The sequence below is a fragment of the Gopherus flavomarginatus genome, chromosome 25 (assembly GCF_025201925.1).
Source record: "Gopherus flavomarginatus isolate rGopFla2 chromosome 25, rGopFla2.mat.asm, whole genome shotgun sequence".
Taxonomy (NCBI): domain Eukaryota; kingdom Metazoa; phylum Chordata; order Testudines; family Testudinidae; genus Gopherus; species Gopherus flavomarginatus.
This window is the reverse complement of record NC_066641.1, coordinates 13,300,719-13,314,152: the sequence shown is the minus strand read 5'-3', so window position 1 is coordinate 13,314,152 and position 13,434 is coordinate 13,300,719. Positions and strand designations below refer to the sequence as shown.

General features: G+C 41.3%; 1 protein-coding gene across 6 annotated transcripts in view; it reads left to right on the top strand.

Moving 5' to 3' along the window:
- Positions 1 to 3,860: 3,860 nt before the first annotated feature.
- The window catches only part of SMARCE1 (SWI/SNF related, matrix associated, actin dependent regulator of chromatin, subfamily e, member 1), a 33,668-nt gene continuing 24,094 nt past the window's right edge, over positions 3,861 to 13,434 (top strand). Inside the window, exons 1-4 of one of the 6 annotated variants that reach the window (XM_050935229.1) lie at positions 3,861 to 4,157; positions 6,540 to 6,590; positions 7,723 to 7,766; positions 11,020 to 11,187. In XM_050935229.1, coding sequence (XP_050791186.1) covers positions 6,584 to 6,590; positions 7,723 to 7,766; positions 11,020 to 11,187 — 219 coding nt within the window. In that variant the 5' untranslated portion in view covers positions 3,861 to 4,157; positions 6,540 to 6,583. The remainder of the gene's footprint in view (positions 4,158 to 6,539; positions 6,591 to 7,722; positions 7,767 to 11,019; positions 11,188 to 13,434) is intronic. The other 5 variants (XM_050935231.1, XM_050935230.1, XM_050935232.1 and 2 more) reach the window with 5 other exon arrangements.

Genomic DNA, 13,434 nt, shown 5'->3' with positions numbered 1-13,434 from the left:
CTGCGAGTAAACCTATTTTCAGAAGGAAAAACACAGGACCTAAATTACAATAAAGGGCATGTGAGAAGAAAACGGTATTTATTCATCCACAACCCAGTGACTGCTTTCTTCCCTGTCCCTTGAAAGCTCCACTCAAAGTCCTCCCATACCTATTCTTGCTTATCTCCTTCAGTCCCTATACTCTGTTTTCATCCTTTGGAGTTTTCCACTCTGCTGTATTTTCTGCTCTTTTCTCTTCTCTCATTTTTTATTCTTATGCTGTCCTCACTCCTTGACCTTTTTCTTCCACCAACCTGATATAGGTCTAATCACTGAAAGTGATTCCCTCTCTCTCCATCTCCCTTTCCACAAACTGGTCTTCTATATGCCATTCGTTATTTTCTTTATCTCTACCATAGCATTTCTAAACAAGTTTTGGCTTTTAGAAAAAACACTAATACTACAAAGAATGTCCAATCACCAGCCCAACCCCTTAGTTCCATGCCTCTCCCCGTAATTTTTTTTCCAATGACTACCTCTAAGTGGGGAGAGGATGTGACATTACCATGGGCAGCGTGTAAACCGCCTGCTGGAGGATAGCCCACCGCTTCTGCCCAAGGCCCTACCCCTTCCGTGTCCCATCCCTCTGCTGGAGCCCAGAGCCCCGCAATTGCAGCCACTGGCCTCTGCCCCAGGCTAGGCACCCCCAACCCCAGAGCACCGGAACGGTAGGTGAACATAAGAACAGCCATACTGAGTCAGACCGAAGATCCATCTAGCCCAGTATCCTGTGTTCCAACAGCAGCCAATGCCAGGTGCCCCAGAGGGAATGAACAGAACAGGTAATCATAAAGTGATCCATTCCCTGTAGCATATTCTCAGCTTCTTGCAAACAGAGGATAGGGACATCAACCCTGTCCAGCCTGTCTAATAGCCATTGATGGACCTGTCCTCCATGAACTTATCTAGTTCTTTTTTGAGCCCTGTTATAGTGTTGGCCTTCACAACATCCTCTGGCAATGAGTTCCACAGGTTGACTGTGTGTTATGTGAAAAAATTCTTCCTTTTCTTTATTTTAAATCTGCTGCCTATTAATTTCATTTGGTGATCCCTAGTTCATGTTTTATGAGGAGTAAACAACACTTCCTTATTTATTTTCTCCACGTCATGATTTTATAGACCCCTATCATATCTCCCCTCAGTCATCTCTTTTCAAAGCTGAAAAGTCCCAGGCTTATTAATCTCTCCTCATATGGCAGCCATTTCATACCCCTTAACATTTTTGTTGCCCTTTTCTGAACCTTTTCCAATTCCAGTAAATCTTTTTTGAGATGGGGCGACCACATCTGCACGCTATATTCAAGATGTGGGTGTACCATGGATTTATATAGAAGCAATATGATATTTTCTGTCTTATTATCTACCCCTTTCTTAATGATTCCCAACATTCTGTTTCCTTTTTTGACTGCTGCTGCATATTGAGTGGATGTTTTCAGAAAACTATCCATAATGACTCCAAGATCTCTTTCTTGAGTGGTAACAGCTAATTTAGACCCCATCATTGCATATGTATAGTTGGGATTATGTTTTTCAATGTATATTACTTTGCAATTATCAACACTGAATTTAATCTGCCATTTTATCAAGTATCAGGGGGTAGCCGTGTCAGTCTGTATCCACAAAAACAACACGGAGTCCGGTGGCACCTCTGTTAGTCTTTAAGGTGCCACTGGACTCCTTGTTGTTTATCTGCCATTTTGTTGCCCAGTCACCCAGTTTTGTGAGATCCTTTTGTAGCTCTTCGGAGGCTGCCTGGGACTTAACTATCTTGACTAGTTTTGTATCATCTGCAAATTTTGCCACCTGTTTACACCTTTTTCCAGATCATTTATGAATGTGTTGAATAGGACTGGTCACAGTACAGACCCCTGGGGGACACCACTATTTACCTCTCTCCATTCTGAAAACTGTCCATTTATTCCTACCCTATGTTTCCTATCTTTTAACCAGTTACCAATCCATAAGAGGACCTTCCCTCTTATCCCATGACAGCTCTAAAGCAGCGCGGCCACAGCCCTGGAAGCCCAGGACGGGCGGCACGGATGCAGCCCCTGAGCACCGGGAGGATGGTCAGTACGGCTGGAGCCATAGCCCCACCAGGCCTGGAACACCAGGAGAGCAGGCAGCATGGCCCCAGCCTGAGCTAGGGCCATGGCACCAGGGGAGCTGCAGAGTGGGAAGCAGGACAGAGCCTGCTGTGAGGGTGATGGGGGCAGAGTGTGAGCAGAGCCACATCTGGCTTTTGGGGAGGCACAGACTCCTCCAGCCTATGATAGCTGCACTCATGGCCATTACGCCACATTCTGCCAACTTTTCTCATTTTAAATTGTGCATTACTTAGCTTGCAGGCCTCTCAGGACTAGAGGAAAATGCTTGCAGTATCAAGTACTATTCAGTATGAGAAAGCGTGGTAGAAATGAGCCCATTAGCAAAAACAGCCTTACAGATTAATACCAGAAAGCCCAATTATGCAATTTTTACTTGCATTGTTCTACATTTATTCACAACCGTAGTCCCACTAACTCCAGTGGGCCTACTCTTGTGAGTTAAGTGTTCAACCGCGTAAATATTACACAATTGGTGCCAGAGTATACAAATGCCAATGAGAAACATTTCAAAAACATAGACTCAGATGACCATATCTAAGGCATCTTTCTCAGCATTTTAGGTTTTTCATACTGTCAAAATCATGTTATTGCTAGGATTGGAGAGAAAAGTGTGGTGTAATGGTATGAGCCCAAGACTAAAAGCCAGGATTCATGGATGTTAGTCCTGCCTCTAACACTAACTGCTACCTGCACGAATTTCTTTACCAACAGCAGGCAAAACCTGAGTAAAATTATATTTTTCACATTTTAAAAGATATTTTCTCATCTTTTTCTCATAAATTTTCTGCTGATGTAAAAATGGTGGTTTAAAAAGAAGCTCATGCAGCTGATTATAAAATACATATTTTGGTTCCTTTTGTCATTTAGTAGCCAAATGCAAGTCATGGATTTCTCCCTTGTACTTGAGCAAGTCTTGACTGTAGCCACAGACTGTGCACCAATGAGGCCAGGGACCTTGCTGTTCTATTCCTTTGCAAAAGTGACATTTCTTCAGTGACCAACCTCTGATTTAGACAAACTGTGAATGCCCAGGAGAAAACTCTGGGTCTTATTTCTGCCAGCACCAAGCCCACACCTAGCCTCAGACACTGTTCAGTTCATACAAGTAATGAATAGTAACCGTGTCCAGCACTGCCTCGCCAGGGGCACGTACTTTTAGAGTACTAGCTGAGAGGGGCACGCCTTGGCCTACAAAACCACCAGACGATAGGGCCACCCGCTGTAGCCTCTCATACCAATAACCCTGTGTGTGGCCCGGGGACCCCCGGCATCAGAACCATACTCCGTGTGGTGATACAGTGCCAGAGGCCCGCACGGCAGCGCTGTAGTGCCTGCAGGCGCTGTGTCCTGAGAGCGAAGGGGGAGCTGACAGGACATTAAGAAAGGTGACACCGAGGGGCAGCGCGAGCAGGCGGAGAAAGGCGCCCAACCCAATTCGCTGCCTTCTCCTCAAGCGACGGTTGCCGGCCTGCGAGGCGCGAGACTAACCGCCGCGAGAAAGAAAAAGGCGCCAAACCCAGCTGCTCCTCCCCCACCCCTGCCTCGGGCTGTCCCCGAGGCACGAGACGAACGTCAAAGGCGAGAGGGACCAACTGCCATCCAACTGCCGCGCACCACGTGACTTCTGCTCCTTGACCTCCGCCTGACACGTCACTAGGCTCTCCTTGCGTCACTCCGTTCGCTTTGCGAGTGCCGAACGTCACATCACGTGGCATGCGTTCCGGCGTTCCTCTCTTGGCTTTCTTTACCCGCTGGGCTCTTCAGATTCGCCATAGAATAACCGTCTTTCCTCCGCCCTTATTGTAGACGATAAAAATCCCTGGGTGATGTACGAAGGTGTCTGGCTCGGGATAAACCTGGGCAGGGAACAAAAGCGCGGGGGCGCTGGGACGCCGTGTGGAATGTGCTGAGGCGGAAAGGCAGGCGGCTTCCCGCGAGTCGCTGCTGCCCGGACAGCCAGGAGCTCGGTGTTGGTTGGGAACAAAGGGGCCGAGGCCGGTGCTGGAGCGGGTGAGGCTCTGAGGGGCGGCGGGAGTGGGTGGGGCCTGCAGCACGGCTCGGGCGTCGGCCCCGGGAGTCCCGGAGCCTACGCGGCCTCGGCGGCAGCCTGGGCTTACGAAGGGGGATGGGGAAGGGCTGAGGGAGAGAGACGGAGACGATCCCCCCACACGCCCCTGCATGGGGGAGGGGGGAGCTGCCCCCATTTCCCCCCCCAGACATACACCTCCATGGGGGAGGGGGGAGGTACCCCCCAGACATACACCTCCAGGGGGGAGGTACCCCCATCCCCCCACAGAAATACTCCTCCATGGGGGGGGTAATCCCTCACACAGACACACAACCCATGGGGGAGGCCCCCCTGCACACACCCCTTCGTTGGGGAGGGGAGAGCTATCCCCTACACACATCTCCATGGGGGAGGGAGGAAAGGCAGTCCGAAACATGTCTTGCCCCATCACCATAATGCATCCCAAAAAGTGGTAGAAGAGAAGGCAAGTACTAGCCTCCTCTAAGCAAGTTCTCTTGCTGTAGTTAGGCGTTTTTTGAAGTGGGTCTTATTTTCTAAGGTACCATGTTACTGATTGGAGTAAAACTGTCAAGGTCTGAACCCTGTGTTTAGAAGTGACATGCTTGTGTTTTTATCACTTGAGTGCTTAGCATCTGCTGCCTCTTAAAAAAAAAGGGGGGGTGGAGTGAAATTTGCATATTACATATATTTGTATATTTAGCATATTCTCTCCCAGTCTTCCCCAAATTGGATGAGTAATGAGATCTTTCTGTTGCTCTGGAGCAGGGTCTCCATTTAAAATTGATCTGCGTAAGCATTCTTTTCATTGGACTTTGTGTGGGAATGACAACTTCTTTAGAAAGGCTTGTCTAGTGTTGTCAACAGTGCAGTCCATCCGTAGGCCTTGGGCATAAAAATACTCAAACATACATGGAACTTTGTGCATAAGTAGTCCATTATGTGTGGGAATAATCACAAGTTCAAAATTGAAGCATGTGTATAGCAGTTTTAGTATTTGATGTGATAAACATTATTAATGTCAGATGCTGAGCGTTTACAGGACTAGGCCCAAATCTTGCTCTCTTAAGTCTTCAATGGATTTAATTTATGAGAGAGGTTAGCGGGATATTGCTGTTATTTTACAGAGCATTTTACATATGTGGGTTCACTCCTGCAACAGGTTGCACATGCCCAGCTCTCACTGACTATGACGTTAGTAGCTGTAATAGGAACATTTGCTTTTTTTGTTACTCTGAGGGGCAGTTTAGCTGTGTGACAATGTATTACTATGAACTTGTTTATATTTTATGATGTTATTTAGGATATCATATGTGCACACTCCTGCATTCATATCCAGTCTTTGAAGCCAGCCATATAAGACAAGTGATTGAAATCCAATATATAGTACTGTAATTTTTATTAAAAGTGTTGCACAAGTAAAATCTTTACAAGGAAGATCAGACGAACTTTGGATTTCAGTTTCAGAGCTGTTTATTTCATCCTAGTAGTTCATCCTTAAGGGTCAAACTAGTTCACAGAAAGTTTGTCAGTCACTGCAAGAAAATGTAGACCTTGTTTCTGGAAAGTTGTTTATTTTCTTTCACTGCAAAGCTGACAAATTTGTGACTTTACCTGCAATACATGGTTATAATTAGGGCTCCTTAAATTAGGTTTTAACCAGTAAACAACAGCTTTAATACAAACAGGAGGAAATACTTTTTCACACAGTGCACAATTGACCTGTGGAAATGATTCCCAGGGTATGTTGTGATGGCCAGCATATAACTGGCTTAGAAAAAAATGACTAGGTAAATTCATGGAGAATAATTCCATCAATAGCTATTATCCAAGATTGTCAGAGCTGTAATGCCATGTTCGGGGCAGCTCTAAAGCTTTGATTTCCAGAAGGCAGGAAAGGAAGACAGGGTGGATCAGTCCAAATGCCATGTTCTATATAGGGCCTACACAACTCGTAAAGCGGCGAGGGCCATATTACTCCAAAGAAAACAGCTGAGGGCCGAAACCCCTTGGCCCCACCGAAACACACACACCCAGTGCAGCCCAGCCCTCCCAAAACACCCTCACAGCGCCACTCAGCCCTTTCCCCCCACCCCCCCGAAACACACATCCCACCCCAGCACTTCCCAGCCCTGTGGAAACACCCCCCCCCCGCACACGCCATCCGCCCCATGTAAACAAACCCTCCTTCCCCAGTGCCGTCCTGCCGAAACCCCAAAATTGCTAAAAAAATAACCACACACGCCCAAATGAAATTAATAAACACTGAAAAGCAGATGCTCTGGTTATAATGCTCTTAGTTTTAATGAAAACAAAAATTGTTCTATTTAACAGTCTAACGTTGTGTTCTCTTTTTTGTCTTTCAGAATCTGAGATATAATGTTAGCAGGCTGAAAATTTATCTACCAAAATGTCAAGTAAGTTTTTTTTTTTTTTTTTTTTTTTTTTTTTTTGGTTCGTTTTTAATTTAACAAGTACGGATCTGTTTCATTAACCTTTACTTATATGAATAATCCTATTGCTGTCACATGAGAAAAGGCTACTGGACTAGGCTCATTTTAAGAGGAATGTTATCATATACAGTAATTATAAGTGAACTACCCATCAGTTGGTACTAGATACTGCCACAGCTCAGAGCGAGGGCTGTGCACTGAGGAATTATTTGTGCCCAGAAAATAAAAGAAACACACAAGCATACTACCTGACAAGCTGCAGAATTGCTCTGTAGCCATTTCTCCAGTCTTAAGGCTGGAATAGTCTCTGCCATCTGGGTACGTCCTCCATAGTGGCAGAAGACCCATCCCATCATGCCTACCTCAGTGGAATGCATTGATCACCAATAGAGTTAGGCTTGGGGATTCATACTCCCTTACCATTTGTCCCCACAGTTTTCCCCTCCAATGTGCAGGACCTTCCACACCAAGGGACAAGATTTGCTCTTTCTTTAGTAAATATAAATTGTGTAAAATTGTAAGCAATTAGAGCTAAATTCTGCACTCAGTTACTCTTGTGCAACTTTTAAATGAAGTAGGAAAAGATTTGCTCCCTCTCTATGCTTTTATTTAATGCCGACTAGATGCTACTGAAAGCCATGAATGAAACCACTCGGGGAAGGGGTGAGCTGCACAATTGAATGTAAAATTTAGCCTACAATTGTTTCATCTTAAAGCATACTGTTACGTGTCAAACTCTATGTCAAATCCATTTTCTTGCCTCTGAAGAACATCTAGTGTGCTTTAATTTTCATGGTGGCTAGCACAGTTTTTTTCGAATTCTCTTCCTACATTTCTCCCCACCCCAGTACATCTAAATAAAAAGTTAGTAATCTGACGCTAGCGTCACCTTTTTTAAAATGCATCCCTTCTTCTTTCATCCTCTTTTTTTATTTCATCAATGTAGATTGTAAACTCTTTGGGACAGGGATCTGTCTTGTTATCATAAGTTTCTTACCAAATTATTGTTGTGTGCCTAATACACTTTTTGGATACTGTATGCATAATATATCTGAGTTGTCAGGAAGTTATGTATTTGCTTTTGTCTTTTAAACAGAAAGGCCATCCTATGCCCCACCTCCTACCCCTGCTCCCACAACCGTAAGTATAATGAATTTCTCATTAACACAAATCTAGTAGTCTGGCTTTTAAGGCAATAACTTGGTAGTCACAGCTATCAGTATTAAAATATTATGAATATAAAACTATTTGCACTGAACTGTTGAAATGACATTCGGTATTTAAATTAAATTGACCTCAGAATTTTAAAAAGGTGTGGGGAAACTGGGATAAGACTCACTCAATACTTAGGGCCAGATCCTTCAAACACTTAAATTTGTGTTTAACTTTACATTGAAGCCAATGGGGCTACCTGCATGAGTAACGTTAAATGCAGGGGTGAATGTTTCTAGGCTTTGGGCCTGATATCCATGTACCCATTGTAAATATTCCAATTCGATATAACAGTAAACTAAGAGCTAAGTAGCATACTTAATTCGAAACACAGTTATGTAGAATTGTGCAAACTTCCATTTATATTGGGTCAGAATAATGGAACTCTCATGATGAAAATCTTACTACTCAAATGTATTGAAATCCATGCGTTTTGTAATGTGAGTATTGTGTGAATAAAGTTTCCTACATAGTGTAAGGTAAGTGCCTCTGTTTGCAAAGGAACCAATCTGTTGAGGACTTACCTGGAAAATTTTATTATATAATATCCAATCTTTCTTGACATCATGTGGCCGGGAAAGCATCTGAAAATATGTTTATACTTCTATAACAACTTGCATCCGATGACTGGAACACTCTACAAATTTAAACATCATAATGCTTTGTGTTGGAGGGAAAGTATTATCCGCAATTTAAGAAGAGTAAACAGGCACAAGTGAAATGACTTGCAAAAGAAAATGTCGACAGAGTTTTTAATTATATTAGTGCACCTAGGATCTACTTTTTTCCCCAGTCCTGTAGACGGTGACTACAAAATAGGAAATATGTAATTTTTTTTTTATTAAACCAAAGACCACATTTAAAGAGGTTGGGGAGCAGGAAATATATATTTGATGTCAAAGAAATTTGTAAACTTTCCCATATAAATTTGTGGGGGGGATGACGATGACGACAGACTATTTTTGCATTAGTATGCCAGTTTGGGTAACAGTTTGAGTACAAAGTTTTATTTATTTATTTATTTTTTGCTCTACAAATACCTTACTTGGTTTTATATTAATATTCAGATTGATGTGACAGGCCCTGATCCTGCAATCAGATCTGAGCATGCAGATCCCTGCATATGTGTGGAACACCATTGATTTCAGTGGGGCTGTCCATGAATACAGTATTTGTTTATTCATGTTCATTTTTAGTTGTGTTACTTTCTTTAGTCAAGTAAGCAGCACAAGTCTCTTAAAGAGTGAGCTCAGATGTGCAGTTAGCAATGTGTGTTGCCTATCTTATATACATCATCTATCTGTACTACTCACTGTACTTCATGTACAGTACTTGAGAATCTAATCTACACTCTATGAATGCAGATGATAAAACAGACACAGATCTCTTGCCTTTTTCCTCCGCTAACAAATCTTATTGTGCTTAGTACTGAAAATGGCAGTAATCCACCTTACTTGAGACCGTGTGCATGAAATAAACATTTCAGTGATGCTTCTGTTTTTGTAATATTGGATTTGTCTGTTTTGCAACCACAAAGATTTAGTGTCTGTACATTATACTGTCCAGTTATTTTGGAGGAGAGATCTAATATAATATGCTTAAACAAATTCTATTGTATTTCAAATACTGCTGATCTTGTAGTGAAGTGGCTGCTTATTGAAAAGTGAATTTACATACACTAGTTACATGTGACAAATTTGAATAAGCGACTGCTTTGTTTGTGTTTGAGGCTTAACAGTAAAACACATTAATGTTTAAAGATTGGCAAGTAAGGTGTAACTTTACTACTGTGTCTTCTGTGTCAAATTGACTGCTATGTGTCAATCTGTTCTTGCACTGAAGCGTTTATAAAGTGAATGTGCACTTCAGATTATAAGACTCTTCCCTTTGATATGTAGCCTCTGTCTTGGGTCTTATAAACACTGAACTCCATTTTAACTGTGTTTATTGCAGTAGTCTCTAATACATACCACTGGCAAAGTATACTTTGAGACCTATGAAATCATTATTCCAGCATGTGTTGTAATTTAAGGCCACAACTCTGCTGAAGAATGTGGCTAGATACTGCATGAATGAGGTTTAAAACCATCAAGGAACAGAGTAGGGTAAGATACAAAGGTTTGTAAGGGAAGAGTTATAGTGGTGGTAGCACCAGTACAGTTGAGGGTGAGACTAGCTCACTGTTAGACAGCTGGGGTTTTGTCTAACAAAAAAACTAAGCAAAAACTAGGGAACATGGAGACGGGGCAAGACAGAAATTAATTGGAAGAGAAAATACAGAGAATGAGACAGTAATGATTGAAGATTTAACAAGTAGGATGACTCCCCAAGAAACCAAATTTAATGACCTACAATATTAGAGACGTACACAAACTGTCCCACTGAATTTAATTTCTGGAATAGATATGGACATGTTAATTAAAGTATGTAATTGTTTTAGAAGCAATTTAAATAGTGATGTGATGAAATAACTACAAAAAATGTATCTAACATGTATATTCCAATGCAGTGGTTCTCCAGTTCTTTAATTCTGCAGATTACTTCATAAGGGAAAGATACCTCTATGGATCACCACCTCTTCCAGCCTTCTCATCAAATCCCCTGGTGCACAGTTCCTAAAACCTTTAATTTGCAGGAAAGTCTTCATACGCCACTGTTGGTCCACAGATTGTACTTTGAGAACCATTGTCCTACCACGATCAGTATCTTTGGGGTTTTTTGATCAATAGCCTCTGCTTCCATTGGTGCATATAATGAATGATGGTATTGGTAATTTCCACATAATCATATGCTCTGTATTGCTTTGTATGTTAAATTCTTTTGTTTCGTTGGATACTAGATTCTTCCTGAATTGTTTGGCCACTTATGAAAAGTTTGCAGACGTTAATAGCCATAAGCAGGATGTATGGCACACTTACGTTAAAAGTAAGCACGCCTGATAATAAAACATCAAATGACAGTTTTGAATTTACAGTAACACAGTCAGCTGAAAATCCTGTTTCCTGGACAGGTTTCTATTGGAATACTTCACATGTTGAGAGGACACCAACTGCTACACCTCATTTGCTTGTTTAAATTCTAGTTGTTTTTGCATGCCATATTGCAGATCATTTTCATTTCTGTGTTTTCCTCGTTTGAGCTCATTTCTCATTCGTGTTTTTGTCTCATTTGTTTCCATCAGCAAATGCCCAGCACACCAGGGTTTGTGGGATACAATCCATACAGCCATCTGGCCTACAACAACTACAGGCTGGGAGGGAACCCGGGCACCAACAGCCGGGTCACGGTAGGAGAATCAACTATTACATCATCCGGCAAACAACAGGAATTGACCAGAAATGGCTTTAGAGTTAGGTTCTTCTGAATCTTGGCTGTTGCCACTTTTATAAAGAGAGAAAATTTAACTCTGATTTTTTTTTTTCCCCATCTTCTCCCCTCTCCTACCTCCCCCCTTTCATTGTGAAGCCTTGTACTGGAAAATAATCTTCTGTGTAATAGATCGAGAGAGATCTATTATTCCCATCTGAGATGTGGAAAGTCTTTCTTTTTGGAATTCCATGGCTTGAAGCCTCAGTGATCACTGCATGTTTAAGGAAAGAACCTTAAGTATGAGTGTGGATTATATTTTCCTCTTGGAGGGAGGGAATTATAAATTTTATTGAGATTGTAGGCATGAAATGAAAGGCAAGATCCAAACTAGAAATTGTAACTGGTGATTACATCGCACTGTTGTGCCATGTAAGAAACCCATGTTTCTATTTTCCATCCCAGTCTTACTTTGTATGGTTAGTATCAGGTCTCCAGATTCAACAGTGATTTCTCCAACCAAGTGAGTGGTGTCGATAAAATATGAGGGAGCCTGCTCTCTGTCCTCCATGGCTAGATAAAATGTGGATGCTTTGTAGACCCTTTAAGGAATACTTGGCATAAAGTGGGAGGAAATGTACTGATATGGGGTACCTCTGAGCTTGAATGAAGATGCAGAACACAATTCACATACAGGCAAGAAAGAAAATTAAACTTCTAAATGCACACTTTTTTCACCTAATATTTAATGTAAAAACTGTAGACATACAGTATTCTTTTAAATTATTAATATAAAAATGATCATTTTAATTTTTATGTAATTTCTTTCTGAAGGTATAAAATTTATCTACACAACTCTAGCCTCTTCAGAGTATAATACAAATAAGAATTTGTCAGTTAATCCATAGATGTTGCTGTTTAATGCAGTATACCTTTTTAAACTCCCGTAAATTCAGCGTGTTTAATAAGGTGCCTAAAGAAAAGACCCCTTGCTCTGTAGTGAAGGTATGAGCTGGCGTTTGATTGAATGTAGTGTCTGAACTTACATTTATGTTACTGAATACATGAATAAGTTAGATTTGTCAGAATTTTCATTGTTTCTGTATGTCATAAGCATATACAGCTTTCTCTGCCATGCATATATCAATGTGTATGGTATCTTTAAATTCCTGTTAATTTAAAAGCATTAAACAGTTTCAGTTAATGTTTTTCAAATCCATCTGTGTGTATATATGTATACATTTGGTAATGCATACACCTCATGTACATTATAACTCTATGCAAGTATGTATGCATTGTTTCATAGAACTTCATAAATGTAGTAAAACATAAAAATATCCAAATTAAAAATACTAAAAGCAAAAACACCGAACATTAACCTTCTTGGCCATTTTCAAGTGTCGAACCGCAGTCCCCAATCTTGCTAATACTTATTTGAGTCTGATTAATTTTAGACATGAAAATAATCCCATGGACCTGCTCACGGGTGTTTGCAGGATTGGGGCCTTTAGAATCTACAGCTGTTACAAACTATATGATGTCAGTACACTATTCCAGGAGGAACAAACCTTGTCCTGTTATAAATGCACTATTTTTAACTGAGATGGTGTGTAGATGGAAGAGAACAGAAGAATAAGTGGATGTTGCAGCTTTCAATCAATAACACTTACTGTTTAGTGTCTTTTTTTTTTTTTTTTTTTAAGTGCAGGCAACGTGCTTGGCATTGTACAAACCTAAAGGAAGACAAGGTCTCTCAAGGAGCTCACAATCTAATTTGGACAAGAACAATGCAATTCGGACACAAATGATGCACAGGTTGAGGGATCAGTCTCATAGGGATTTTTTTAATATTTGGATTGACTCCCAAGTTCCCACTGTAAGATTTCATGGAAGAAGTGTATTTCTAAGATGAATTGAATGAAAGAATGTCTAGATAATTTCCTGCTCTTTCACACTTTCTCCTTATCCTTTTCCCAGTAGTAATTTCTTTAGTTGTCAGAGCAGGTACCATAACAGTGATTCTCAACAAAATTGAGGAAAACAAACTATTGGGACTGGTGAGCAGAAGCAAATATTTAGACTCTCTTTTGGTTTTAAGAAAACTGTCCCCTTTTGGACTTTTACTGAGTAACCTTTTTCAAATTAATACTTGGACAAAAACATTTGGGGCTGGGGGAGGGGGAATTTTGCAAACTGTTATGAGGGCCAGTTATAGTACCTGTACATGTATTTAATATACAAGAGTATTTATATTCCCAGACTACTGTGTATTGAAATTGCCTCGTTTTCA